This window comes from Nicotiana sylvestris, chromosome 11, assembly GCF_000393655.2.
Source record: "Nicotiana sylvestris chromosome 11, ASM39365v2, whole genome shotgun sequence".
NCBI lineage: Eukaryota > Viridiplantae > Streptophyta > Magnoliopsida > Solanales > Solanaceae > Nicotiana > Nicotiana sylvestris.
Window position 1 is genome coordinate 90,332,999 of NC_091067.1, and position 13,939 is coordinate 90,346,937.

Consider the following 13,939-nt stretch of genomic DNA (forward strand, 5'->3'; position numbering starts at 1 on the left):
TCCTCGGCAATGCATACTTATTCTTGATTGCAACTTTGTTCAACTGCCGGTAATCAATACACATTCTCATCGACCTATCCTTCTTCTTAACAAACAACACCGGCGCACCCCAAGGCAAAACACTAGGTGTAATAAAACCCTTCTTAAGCAAGTCTTGCAACTACTCCTTCAACTCTTTCAACTCTGGTGGGGCCATATGATACAGCGGAATAGAAATGGACTGACTGCCCGGAGTCAAATCAATGCAAAAGTCAATATCACATACCTGGCAGGTCTGAAGGGAAAACATCAAGAAACTCTCGAATAATGGGAATAGAATCAATAGAAGGGGCCTCAGCACTAGAATCACGAACATATGCCAAATAGGCCAAACGCCCCTTCTCGACCATACGTTGAGCCTTCACATAAGAGATAACACTACGGGTAGAATGACCAGGAGTCCCTCTCCACTCTAAACGAGGCAAACCCGGCAAAGCTAAGGTCACAGTCTTGACATGACATTCCAAGATAGCGTGGTAAGGTGATAACCAGTCCATCCCTAATATGACACCGAAATCATCCATGTCCAAAAGAAGCAAATCTATAAGAGTCTCAAGATCTCCAATAACCACTATACATGAAAAATAGGCGCGATCCACCACAATAGAATCACCCACCGGCTTAGACACATAAACAGGGGCACTCAAAGAATCACTAGGTATGACCAGATACGACACAAAATAAAACTGAAGCTTCTCTACCACAAACTAGAACAGTACCTGTACCTCCACCTCTAGCATCTCTACCTCCACCTCTATTACCTCAACCTCAACCTCTAGCTAACTGAGCGAGCTGGACGAGTCCCTCAATAAACCTCATCACTCTCACTCACAGTGGGAACTATGATAAGAGCATGACGAGCCAAGTTGAAGAATCTGATCTCATACTGAGTAACAGTCATAGAACCCTGTTGGAAATGCTCAAACTGCCTTCGATTGACATCTCTCTAAGTGATGGGGAGAAACTTCTCCAGAAATAGCTGTGTGAACTATCCTCAAGTCAAATCTGATAACCTAACTAGTATAGCCAATCAATAATCTCTCCAACAGGTCTTAGCGGATCCAAACAAGCGAAAAGTAGCAAAATCGACCCCATTGGTCTCCACGATCCCCATGTTCCTGAGAACCTCATGAGTCATGACAGCTGTTTAGATAATCTTGGGGATCCTCAGAAAATGCACCGCTGAAAGTAGTAGTGAAGATCTTGGTGAAACATATCCAACCTCCACAAAGCCTCCGAAGATGTAGCTGATCTATCACTGGTCTGTGCTGTTGTTCGGCTGAAGAAACGGTACGTGACCTCGCCATTCGCGAAAGGACAAGAGTAGGGGTTTCAATTTAGCACTGAGAGAACAAAATCGCACGACAAGAAAGAATAAATGTGAAGTTTTTCCTAACTGTATAGCCTCCGGGGGATAAATACAGACGTCTCCGTACCGATCCCTCAAACTGTACTAAGCTTGTCTGTGAACTGTGAGACCCATGTAACCTAGAGCTCTGATACCAACTTGTCACGACCCGGATTCCCACCCTCGGGAGTCTTGATGGCGCCTACTAGTACGAGTTAGGCAAGCCAATTAATTGCACAATTTAACTTTTTTACCTATTTTATATTCATTAAAAATTTTGAAATAATAACATTTAAACAGCGGAATTTAACACAAGCGGAAGAAAGAAACAATAAGCTATCTGAGCATGAACATCTAATACAACTGTTTGAGTATCGACTACCTAGAATAGGTGTCACAGTTTCACAGAAGGTCTAAGAATACTACAAATAAAGGTCTGAAAGAATTAATTACAACACTATTTCTAGAAATACGTGTAAGAAACAGGAAAGTAGATAGAAGGAGACGCCAAGGCCTGCGGATGCCTACAAGACTACCTCGGGTCGCCTGAAGATCAAGAATCAGCAATCTCACTACGGTCTGAAGTCTACAACACTAGGGTCTGCACAAAAGAGTACAGAGTGTAGTATCAGCACAACTGACCTCATATGCTGGTAAGTGCCTTGCCTAACCTCGGCAAAGTAGTGACGAAGCTAGGACTGGACTACCAAATAAACCTGTGCAATTTAACTATATATAGTAGAAAAGAAGTACAGAAAGAAACAGTCATATACAGTCAAGTATGGGAGAGGGAAAGCATGCTGCGGGGAAACATCGAATAGTAACAGAAATCAACAATTCAGTGTACAGAAACCGTAACATAGTTATCAATAAAATTAGGAAATCAAAGACAAGTGCACAACATCACCCTTCATGCTTCTACTCTCTCTCACCAAAACAATACACGACATCACCCTTCGTGCTTTACGTTGTTTCTCACCCAAACAACAATCACAAGGAAAATAGGGTAATGGAATCTATAACATTGAAATAAAATCAAGTAACAATAGAAAATCAGTAAATAAACATAAAGGACAACATAACTCAATTATCAGTAAGAATCAGGTAAATCAAAGACAAGTGCACGACATCACCCTTTGTGCTTTTACTCTTGTCCTCACCATAAGAATCAATATAAATTGCACGGCATCACCCTTCGTGCTTTTGCTCTCATCCTCACCATGAAATCAATATAATAGGCACGGAATGGTACATCGTGCGGCACATCATCACCCTTCGTGCTTTACACTCTTTCCTCACAAAACAAACAATGTACGGCATCACCCTTCGTACTTTAACTCTCTTCCTCACCCAAGAAACAATCACAAACAATAGGGCAAGGAAGTAAGGGAAATTTGCAATAAGAATCCCAGCAAGGGAGCAACAAGTCAACAATTAAATTCTGGCAAGGGAACAACATCAATAATACCCACATCCCGGCAAGGGAGATAACAAATAAATCAACAATAGCCCGACAAGGGTGGCAACATTTCTCTTTCTCACTTTTACTTCACAATTCACTTCACAACTCGAGCCAATGCTCTAGATGTTCAATTATCACTTATACCTTCACAACTCATTTCACAACTCGAGCCAATGCTCTAAAAAATCAATTGTCACTTACACTATGACAATTCGTTATACAACTTGAGCCAATGCTCCTTAATGATCATGGTTCACAATTCTTTCCATAAACTTTATACAACAGTTAGAAATCTTCACCAAGGCATGAATAATATAACGAAATCATGAAAATCACAATATAAGACTCACGGTCATACTTGACACCAACATATAGATACTCTTAACCATGCCTATACGTCGTACTCAACAATTACCACATAACAAATAAGACTCAACTCCTAATCCCTCAAGCTAAGGTTAGACCAAACACTTACCTCGATGCCACAAACACAATTCACGATTCAATTATAGCTTTACCTCTCTATTCCACCACCAATTCGCTCGTATCTAGTCACAAGTTACTTAATTACATCAATAAACACTAAATGAATCAATTTGAATGCATGAAAATGAGTTTTCTAAAGTATTACCCAAAAAGTCAAAAATCGCCCCCGGGCCCACATGTTCAAAACCCGAGGTTCGAACTAAAACCCGATTACCCATTCCCCTACGAACCCAAATATATAATTCGTTTTGAAATCAGACCTCAAATCGAGGTCCAAATCCCCAATTTTTGAAAAACCTAGGTTCTACACAAAACACCCAATTTCCCCCATGAAAATCTTTGATTTTAAGTTGAAATCATGTTAAAAGATATTAATGATTGAAGAAAACTAGTTAAAAATAACTTACAATTGATTTGGAGAAGAAGAAATTCTTGAAAAATTGCCTAAGTGTGTTTATGTTTTGAAAGGATGTGAAAAATGGATTTAAAATCGGCTAAGTATAAAAGTTGCAGGTCTCATTTATGGGAAATGAGAACAGGGGTTCGCAATTGCGAACCAACCTCTGATGGCTTGGGAATTGCGAAAAAAAGTTTGGGAAATGCGAACAAGCCTGGGAACTGCGAAAAAAGTTTGGGAAATGCAAACCTGGGAATTGCGAAGCCTGTAGGCCTGCAATTCCTTAAGTCCAAAATTTCACCCCGTGGCCTATCCAAAACTCACCTGAGCCCTCGGGGCTCCAAACCAAATATACACACAACCTCAAAAATATCCTACGGACTTATTCGTGTACTCAAATCACCAAAATAACATCATGAACATCGAATTAAACCTCAAGATCAATAAAATTTCTCAAAACTTCTTTAAACATCAAATTTGCATTTAAGGTCCGAATCACGTCAAATGGATTCCGTTTCTTACCAAACTTCACAGAATTATCTTAAATCATATATAAGACCTGTACCGGGTGCCGGAACCAAAATACGGTCCCGATACCAACATGTTCTAATCAAAATTCATTTCCAAACCTTATAAACAATTTTAGAAAATAATTTCTTTCAAAAATTCATTTCTTGGGCCTAGGACCTCGGAATTAGATTCTGGGCATACGCCCAAGTCCCATATTTTCCTACGGACCCTCTGTGACCGTCAAATTACGGGTCTGGGTCCGCTTACCCAAAATAATGACCGAAGTCAAATTAATTCATTTTATAGTCAAAACTTATCATTTTTCACAGATTTTCACATTTAAGCTTTCCGGCTTCTCGCTTGGACTGCGCATGCAAATTGAGGTGATGCTAAAAAAGGTTTTTAAGGCCTCAAAATGTAGAATTTCATTTTAGGAGAAGTGATGACCCAAATAACCTTTTGGGTCATCACACACTCGCTCCCATTTCATGTATCTCGTGGTAGACGTACCACCCACTCCCTTTTTATTTATCTCGTGGTAGGCGTACCAACCACTCCCATTTCATTTATCTTGTGGCAGGCGTGCCACCCGCTCCCATTTCATGCATCTTGTGGTAGGCATACCACTTGCTCCCATTTCATTTGTCTTGTAGTAGGCGTACCACCCGCTTCCATTTCATTATATTTTGTGGTAGGCGTACTACCCACTCCCATTTACAAGCCAACAATAATCACAAGTAATCCCGGCAAGGGAATAGTAATATCAAACAAACATCCCGGCAAGGGAACAATGATATCTCAACACTATCCCGGCAAGGGAATAATAATATCTCAATAATATCCCGGCAAGGGAACAATAATATCAGACAAACATCCCGGTAAGGGAACAATGATGATAATAACATGTGAGGCACAATAAACCACAACGGAGTCATAACAATTTATAATACAAGACCCACGGGCATGCTTGACACGATGTATAGATACTCGTCACCATGCCTATACGTCGTACTCCACAATTAATATGTAGCAAATAGACACAACTCTTAATCCCTTAAGCTAAGGTTAGACCAAACACTTACCTCGAACTCCCACAGCCAACTCAAGCCTCAAACACCGCCTTTCCTTTCGAATTCGGCTCCAAATCAATTGTATCTAGATATAATCGACTTAATAACATTAATAAACGCTAAACAATCCAATTCCAATGCTTAATTATAGCTTTCTAATCATTCTTCCCAAAAAGTCAAAAATTGAACCCGGGCTCGTTTGGTCAAAATATGAGGTTCGGACCAAAATCCGATCACCCATTCACCCACGAGCCCGAATATATAATTAGTTCCAAAATTCGACCCCAAAACGAGGTCTAAATAACAAATAATTAAAAAGCCTTAACTCTACCCAAATCCCTAATTTTCTACCCTTAAGAACATGATTTAAGCCTAGAAATCTAATGGGTGTTAATGAAAATTGAAGAAAATGGGTCTAAGATTACATACCTATGAATTGGTGGTGAAATCCCCTTTCAAAAATCGCCCAATTTGGAGTTGTAAAGAAGAAGTTATGAAATTTGGTAAGAATCCCGTAATGGCTACTGTTCTGGACTTTTAAAATAACTGGGCAAAATTGGTCATCGCGTTCACGATGAGTTAGGTCTGACAGACCTTTGCATTCGCGGAAGATGGCTCGCATTCGCAGAGCTTTGGCTCCTCAAGCCTACGCGTTCGCGGGCTAGTAGCCGCGTTTGCGATGCACAAAATGGTGATCCCTCCCCAGACCTTAATCTTACGCGTTCGCGAGTGCATGGACGCGTTTGCGAAGGGTATTCCCCTCTCAGCCTCGCGTTCACGTCTCAAGCTACGCGTTCGCGAAGAAGAAATTTAGCACCTGGGAAATTTGCCTTACACGTTCGCGATAGGGACCACGCGAACGCGAAGAGTAAAATCCCTGGGCACTGAACAACAGAAACCTGCAACCTTTTGAGTTCCAAAAACCTTCCGAAACACACCCGAGCCCTCGGGGCTCAAAACCAAACATACGTACTAACTCAATAATATTATACGAACTTATCCGTACGATCAAATTGCCAAAATAACTTCAATAACAATGAATTAAACCTCAAAATCAATGAAATATTTCAAAACTTCTTAAAGCATCAAACTTTGCATTTACGGTCCGAGCCACGTCAAACGGATTCCGTTTCTTACCAAACTTCACAGAGTTATCTTAAATCATATATAAGACATGTACCCGGCGACAGAACCAAAATACGGGCCCGATACCAACATGTTCTAATCCAAATTCATTTCCAAACCTTATGAACAACTTTAGAAAATATTTTTTTTCAAAAATTCATTTCTCGGGCTTGGGGGGACCTCAGAATACGATTTCGGGTATACGCCCAAGTTCCATATTTTCCTACGGACTCTCTAGGACCATCAAATTACGGGTCCGGATTCGTTTACCCAAAATATTGACCGAAGTCAAATTAACTCATTTTATAGTCAAAATTTATCATTTTTCATAGATTTTCACGTATAAGCTTTTCGGCAACGCGCCCGGACTACGCACGCAAATCGAGGTGATGCTAAAAGAGGTTTTAAGGCCTCAAAGCGCAGAATTCAATTTAAAAATAAGTGATGACCTTTGGGTCATCACATTTGATGTGCGGACCGCACTTGTTAGAAATTCCTCTGAGGCTCAGGTATCATCTTTGCGGCCGTAGATGTTATTTTCTAATTTTTGTTCCTTATAAGTTCAGTTATTACTAAGAATTATGAGTATCCCATCCCATAGCTTGGAATCTAACTTTGATTTTTAAGGCGTGATTTGGTGATAATTACTCGTTGCTCAAATGCTTAAAGCAGAATAAGAAAATATGGTGAATGAATACTCATCAACAAAGGCTCATTGTTGGAGGAAGAAATACCTCGGTAGCTGCCTTAAGACTTCAGAACTATCAACCTAATAAGATGCTATAATCATTCAAGTCATGGTGGAAAGAAAATTATGGTAAATACTCGGCATAATTCAACACGGTGGGAAAAAAACAAAGAGAGAAGCTAGAAGAAAAAAAAGAAATTTAGAATATATAAACATACAATAAAGATATTAAAAGAATTGTGACTCAATATATAAATGAATATATGATTTTTGGTATTTTATGTCTTTAACTTCTTGAGTTTAACGAGTGCAGTAAATAAAAGGGATTTAACGGGCTAATTAATGGGTTTTAAAAAAACAGGTATTGTTTTAATTTGATGGCTTTCCGTAGGTGGAGGGTATTTTTAAAAAGTTTGACTAATGATAAGGATAGATGTGATCCGATAATATAACGGAACGTAGATATGGCCCGATAGTATAACCGAGGGTAGATATGAATAATATACTAAAGTAGAATATATTTGGCCATTTTCCCTAAAAAAATTTTTTTGGCATAACGGTTCCTGGTGTTTTCCAACAAAATGACCGATAATGTGCGACTCGTCAGCATAACTTTGTTTCCTATTATTGGGGCATAACGGTTCCTGGTGTTTTCTGCAAAATTGCCAAAATGGTCCCCATCCCACTTGCTTTACTAAGTAATCAAAATGAAAAACATAAGAAAAACTTTCAAATCAGCCAACAAACACAACAGTTTAAGGTTGTGGAGCCTATCATGGATTAATAAACTAGAAAACGATGCAAAAAGTTTAAGGCTGTGGTGACCTCCCACAAATAAACGAAGACATTTAAAAATAAAAATAAAATCTTGATAATAAGAAAATGCAAATACCTAAATAACGTAGAACATTAGCCTATGTTGGTGCAAAATCTATTTAAGACGATTACTTTTTCTCTTTTTATTTTATTTTATTTTCTTTTTTGACACTATTTTGTTTATAGTCTAATTTTTTTTTTAAAATAAATACTTGTGCATTTAAAATTATTTTCTTTGTTCCAATTTACATGGTGTAATTTTCTTTTAATTATGTTTTCTTTTCTTCTTAATTCCATGACCGTATCACATAAATTTTCGATGGAAAAAATAATATTTAAACTTAACCCCTCATGATTTGTTACTAATATTTACTTAATACGAATTAGGTAATTATCTTATTAAAGAGAAAGATGAAAAGACATGTTGAACTAGTACTATATCTCATTTAATTGTTGATTACTAATAAAGGCAATTCTAGTACTTAGCATATAATTAGTTTATGCATTAATTATTTTTATTTCTTAAATTTCTTCTCCTCTCAAATTATATATAGTAACATATTCATGGTTCTAATCCTCTCCTTCTTCCGCAGCATCAAGTATTTTGTCCATTTTATTTCCACGCTTTCTTCCTCCCTTCACACCATCTTCAATATAATTACTGTACCCTTTCTCTTTACTCTTCACCTTCACCATGCCAAGAAAGAAAGGAGAAGTATACTTCTCTCTCTGTCTCTGTGTGTGTGTGTGTGTGTGCTGGTTTTCATGCTTCCATTTTCTTATCCTGTCTTTGTGTCGAGCTTCATGTTTTGTGTATCACTGCGGGGCTTATATACATCTTCAAGGATTTATATCAACAGCACTTACTGCATTAGTTCTCTTGTTGAGCATCTACAATTCAGTCATAATATGAACCTCTTAGTATATTATACTATATACTTTTCCTTTCTCAAGATGTATCTAAGAATCTAATTAAGTTGGGGTGGGAGAGGAAGTTTTCAATAATTATATATACTTTGGAAGTAGTTAGATTTTCTCAATGGTTATTTGCATGTCTTATTGAATTTTTTGTTATTCTTTATGTAGTACTAATTCTCTTTCTCAAAATTTTCCTCATTTTTTAAAGGTTATGTGGCCAAGATTGGTAGCTAGTAAGGTCCTAAAGAGATTGGGGAGCACCAACTTTGTGGCAGATTTTCCAAGTGATTCAGAATATTTATTAGAGATTCCCCGTTTTGATAAAAAATCCTTCAGTTCTAATGACATTATTTTCAACGATCACGAGGACACTCAAAACTACAGGTAATTAGAGGAGAGCTCAACATACTAACCATTAATTTCAACCACTAATTAGATTTTAGTGGTTAGAGCTCAACCAATGAAATTCTTGAAACATGTATTCTATTTTATTAGTACTATATTGTTTTTAAATTATCAAAAAAAAAAAAAAAGGAATGATGCTGGGAGATTCCTATATTTTCTAGAAAGCATTTAATTTTTCATGGCTTATTATATCATAAATATGTTTTTTTTTGTTTTCCACAGGGTTTTTGTTAATACATGGAACGTTGGAGGAGTTGTACCAAGTGACGATTTCAATGTGGATGATCTGCTTGCCACATGCCACACTTCATGTGACATCTATGTTTTTGGGTATTTTCTTATTTCCCAAAATGTTTTTTTAATTCAATTTAATTTCAAAAATGAAATTTTAATTTATCCATGAAGTTTTTTTCTTTTTTTTTTCTCCTGGTAAAATGTATGAAGGTTTCAAGAAGTAGTGCCACTAAGAGCAGCAAATGTTCTTGGATCAGAGAGTGGAAGGATTTCATCAAAGTGGAATTCCTTAATAAGAGAAGCTCTGAACAAGAAAAAAGCCAAAGAAGTTGGAAATGAAGACACTAAACAGAAAGGAAAGGAAAATACGAATATTCAATTGGTACAAAAGAATGGAAATGAAAATGGCCAATTTTCAAAAGAATTCAGTTGTATTATCAGTAAGCAAATGGTGGGAATATTGATATCAGTATGGGTTCGAAATGATTTTCGTTCCTTCATTCGAAACCCTAGTGTCTCTTGTGTTGGCTGTGGCATCATGGGTTGCTTAGGCAACAAGGTAATCGATATAGTTTTTAATATTATTTTCATCATAAATCCAACTTTCCAAGAAAGAAATTCTCTTTCTTTTTCAAGAACTATAATGCTCATATGTCCGTTGCTAGCGAGGTTGGGTTATTTTACGTTTAAATACTCCCTCCGGTGCATAAGTAAATTTTTGGTCCTTTTTTGTGGTCCGTAATATTTAATTTTTTCAAATATCAAGAAAGAATTAATTTTTTTTTTCAAAGTAAAGACTAAAGAGCCTAGGAGTATTTGTTGTATTTCCAATGAACAAATTAAGGTTAATATGGTCAATATTGTTAATTAATGCTAAAAAGTGAATTCCTTAATATGTGGACTGGACGAAAACAGCCTAAAATTAATTAAAGTGGACTGGACGAAGTAGTAACTTTACTATGAATTTTTCAACTGTCATACGTTATAGTAACCTGACTTTTCAAATTGATGTTATTTTTGGATAGGATAAATTTTCACCTGTCTTACTATGAAAGTTGATTAGCTAAAGCACAACTAATTTATATAAACTCGCATAATTTTTAGTATTTCCGTGCTTTAATTTATGCTAAAGGGACGTTTATTGTTTAATTATTTTTTTCAAGAATATATTATATAGACAGAGTATTGATAATATCCTTTATTATGTATAATTATGTCTAAAATTTACTCTTGCAGGGTGCAGTATCAGTTAGATTTCAGTTGCATGAAACAAGCTTATGTTTTGTGTGCAGTCATCTAGCTTCTGGGGGTAGAGAAGGAGATGAGAAGATTCGCAATGCAAATGTTGCTGAAATATTTTCAAGAACAACCTTTCCAAAAGGCTCCTCCCTTGAATTACCAAGAAAGATTCTAGATCATGAGTATGTTAATTATTTTAATTAAGGTCCTTTAATTTATCTTAATTTAATTAAACCGTCCAAAAAAAGATTAGTTACGATTACTTTGATTAATCGCCTTTTTTAGTTAACTCTAATCAATGACAGATATTTAAGGTAATAAGACATAAGTAAGTTAAACTTAACAACCAATTAATTATTGGTTGTTGAAGAGTTAAACATTGTCTTGTTAGTTGAAGCCGCCAATCGAATCACAATTAACGTTTCATGATTATTTAATTACCTTATGAACAAATTATAATCTTGTCAGATTAGTAGTCTTTAATCGGTAGCTAAACAACTGAAAAGAATACAAAAAGAAAAAGACAATTTCCAACTTGGGCAATTTGCCTATTAAATATGAAGAGATCTCTTTCTTAATCTGGTTGACTTTCAACAGGTTGTAAAAGTATAACTATTTTTTGTACGAATGGTAGGAAAAGTTGATTATTTTTACGTTAAGATCACAAATATATCAATATAAAAAGTAAATATCTGTGTGACATCACAATCAATTTTACATAAAATACACAAATATCATTTTAAAAAGTAAATATCTTCATGACATCAGTTTTAACCTAATTTTTGAATTGGTTGGTTGTAGCCGAGTGATATTGCTTGGAGATTTGAACTACAGGATTTCTTTACCAGAATCAACTACAAGATTATTAGTGGAACAAGGAGAATGGAATGCACTCTTGGAAAATGATCAGGTAGCATATGGATTAAATATCAAAATTAAAGATTATTGTTTCTCTTGTAAATTAAATAATTAGTAAATAATATACAACTAGAACTAAGATTTTAAAATGTGTCATGATAAAATAGTTGCAGATGGAGCTAACGGATGGACAAGTATTTGAAGGTTGGCAAGAAGGAATGATCAAATTTGCCCCTACTTACAAATATTATCCAAATTCGAGTGATTACTATGGTAGACCAGAGGTGAAAAGAGGCGAAAAGAAACGTGCTCCTGCATGGTAAGTTTGTTATTTACTTGTAATTCAAGTAACACAAATAAAATGCAGTTCTTGTATGTGTTTGTATCTGGATATAAGTGTCATCTGCATATCTTGTTAAGAATTTAAGTTAAAGATTACTCCGTCTGTTTCAAAGAGATTGTCACTATTTTCTTATTAGTCCGTTTTAATAGACTACTTAAAAGATTGGGTCCTTTTAATATTTCGTTAATAGGAAGCGTTTATAGTCACACAAATGTTATGACAGGTTTAAAACCACTAGTTTCAAAAGTTCTAAAGCCACACAAATGCTATGGCTTATTTAAGACTATATATCTCAAAAGTCTTTTCCTTCTTTATTAAAGTTTGTGCCATGTCAAATTAGGACAACCTTTTCTAAATGGAGAAAGTATATAATATAAATAACTCTACACTATTTGTGTAGTTTAACTTTAACCGGTTATAGCATATTTTTACTCTATTTTCTAGGGTTGCGAGGTTGATGTAAGTCAATTTAATATGATAGTATAAAAATTCCTTATACAATAAATAAGTTCTATTTGACACATCCCTTAGCTTTGCTCAATACCTGAACATATGCAGAAGCAGATTCAAAATTTAAACTCTATGGGTTCAACGTTTAATGTTATGAGCGTTGAACCTATTATATATGGATTCAAACCTACTATTTATTGTATTCTGATTTATTTTCCCCCAAGTAGAAAATAGCAACCAAAAAAAAAAAGATGATAAAGGCTAATTATATTTCTATTTTGTGGAACTATATCAGGTGTGATAGGATAATTTGGTATGGAGAAGGGTTAAAGCAACAATTGTATGCACGAGGTGAATCAAGATTATCGGATCACAGACCAGTGAAGGCAATTTTCAGCACACAAGTAAGAGTATCAAGAAAGTTGAAGAGATTACAAAGTTTCTTTTTATCAGAAAGATTTGAACAGATCACAAGCCACTTAGAGATGCACTCACCAAAAGATGACTTTCCATGTAATGCCAGATTAAGTCTGCAACTTAAAGATATATAGAATAACACTTCCCCTCCCCAAAAATATAGTATTGTGTGATCTTGACATTTGTAATATAAACCTGAGATCATGAAGAAAAGAACCTTTTAAGCTAATGAGCACTGTGAATCTCAGTACGCAGAAGTTACATAACCATCGCGAAGCCAGAAATTCTAACAAAAAATTCAAAAGATGCAAAATCCTACTGTAGACATGGAAATTTTAAAGGATTCAGCCAAATTCCTTAAAACTGCAAAGCGATGGTCGAGTACTTCAAGTCTCGTCTTAAAGTTTCGGCAAGCCTACAACCCGACAAACCTTGAAATATGGGGCATTTGTAGACATCGAAATTTTAAAGGATCAAGCCAAATCTTAAGTTAAAGATACTAAAGGACTCTTAAAATCCTAGGAGTCTAGTAGGGTTTCTTGGAGGTTACTCTACCCTAAACACTAACTCACACCTATATAAAGGAATACATATTCCCTTGAAGAGGCGCCTCAAAAATCCCATAAACTCTTGGAATATTCACAAAGAGATCAAAATATGGCCAGATACTTCTTGACAATCAAATAGTTCAAGAAGCTGGATATCAAATATATCCCCAAATATGGCCTACTTCTTGACAATCAAATAGTTCAAGAAACTGGAGATCAAATATATCCCCAGGAGGTTTGCATCATCCTACATTCGAGAAATACGCCTCTAAGACCCTCGAATTACGGATAACAAATCGGAGGGAAGAATCAAGGGATAAACAGTTGTAACCTACAATGTTTATCAATAAATTCTTTTTTTTTATAGTTGTTTGTGATTGCAATTTTATTTTTCTCTGCATAAATTCGTTGAAAACAAATTGGCACGCCTAGTGGGACCAGTTCTGTCCTTTATCTCTTCCTCCCGTAAATCCAAAACTCCAATTTCAAAACTATTTGTTGCGATGGTCGAGTACTTCAAGTCTCATCTTCAAGTTTCAGCAAGCTTACGCCTCGACAAACCTTGAAGTAGGGGGCCTAGATAAAC

The 13,939-nt window shown here is 36.0% G+C and overlaps 1 protein-coding gene across 1 annotated transcript; it reads left to right on the plus strand.

Annotated features, from left to right (window-relative positions):
- The first annotated feature begins 8,503 nt into the window (after positions 1-8,503).
- Positions 8,504-13,034, plus strand: LOC104233438 (type IV inositol polyphosphate 5-phosphatase 9). The gene is made up of 8 exons (XM_009786836.2): positions 8,504-8,656; positions 9,068-9,243; positions 9,487-9,594; positions 9,709-10,057; positions 10,735-10,919; positions 11,539-11,647; positions 11,763-11,914; positions 12,684-13,034. The coding sequence occupies exons 1-8, from the start codon at positions 8,636-8,638 to the stop codon at positions 12,937-12,939; spliced, it is 1,356 nt and encodes a 451-aa protein (XP_009785138.1). The 5' UTR covers positions 8,504-8,635; the 3' UTR covers positions 12,940-13,034.
- The last annotated feature ends 905 nt before the right edge of the window (positions 13,035-13,939 follow it).

Coding starts and splice junctions, on each gene's coding strand:
- LOC104233438 (XM_009786836.2), top strand. CDS start 8,636: ATGCCAAGAAAGAAAGGAGAA. Junction 9,244..9,486: donor GAGGACACTCAAAACTACAG/GTAATTAGAGGA, acceptor TGTTTTCCACAG/GGTTTTTGTTAATACATGGA. Junction 11,915..12,683: donor AAGAAACGTGCTCCTGCATG/GTAAGTTTGTTA, acceptor GAACTATATCAG/GTGTGATAGGATAATTTGGT.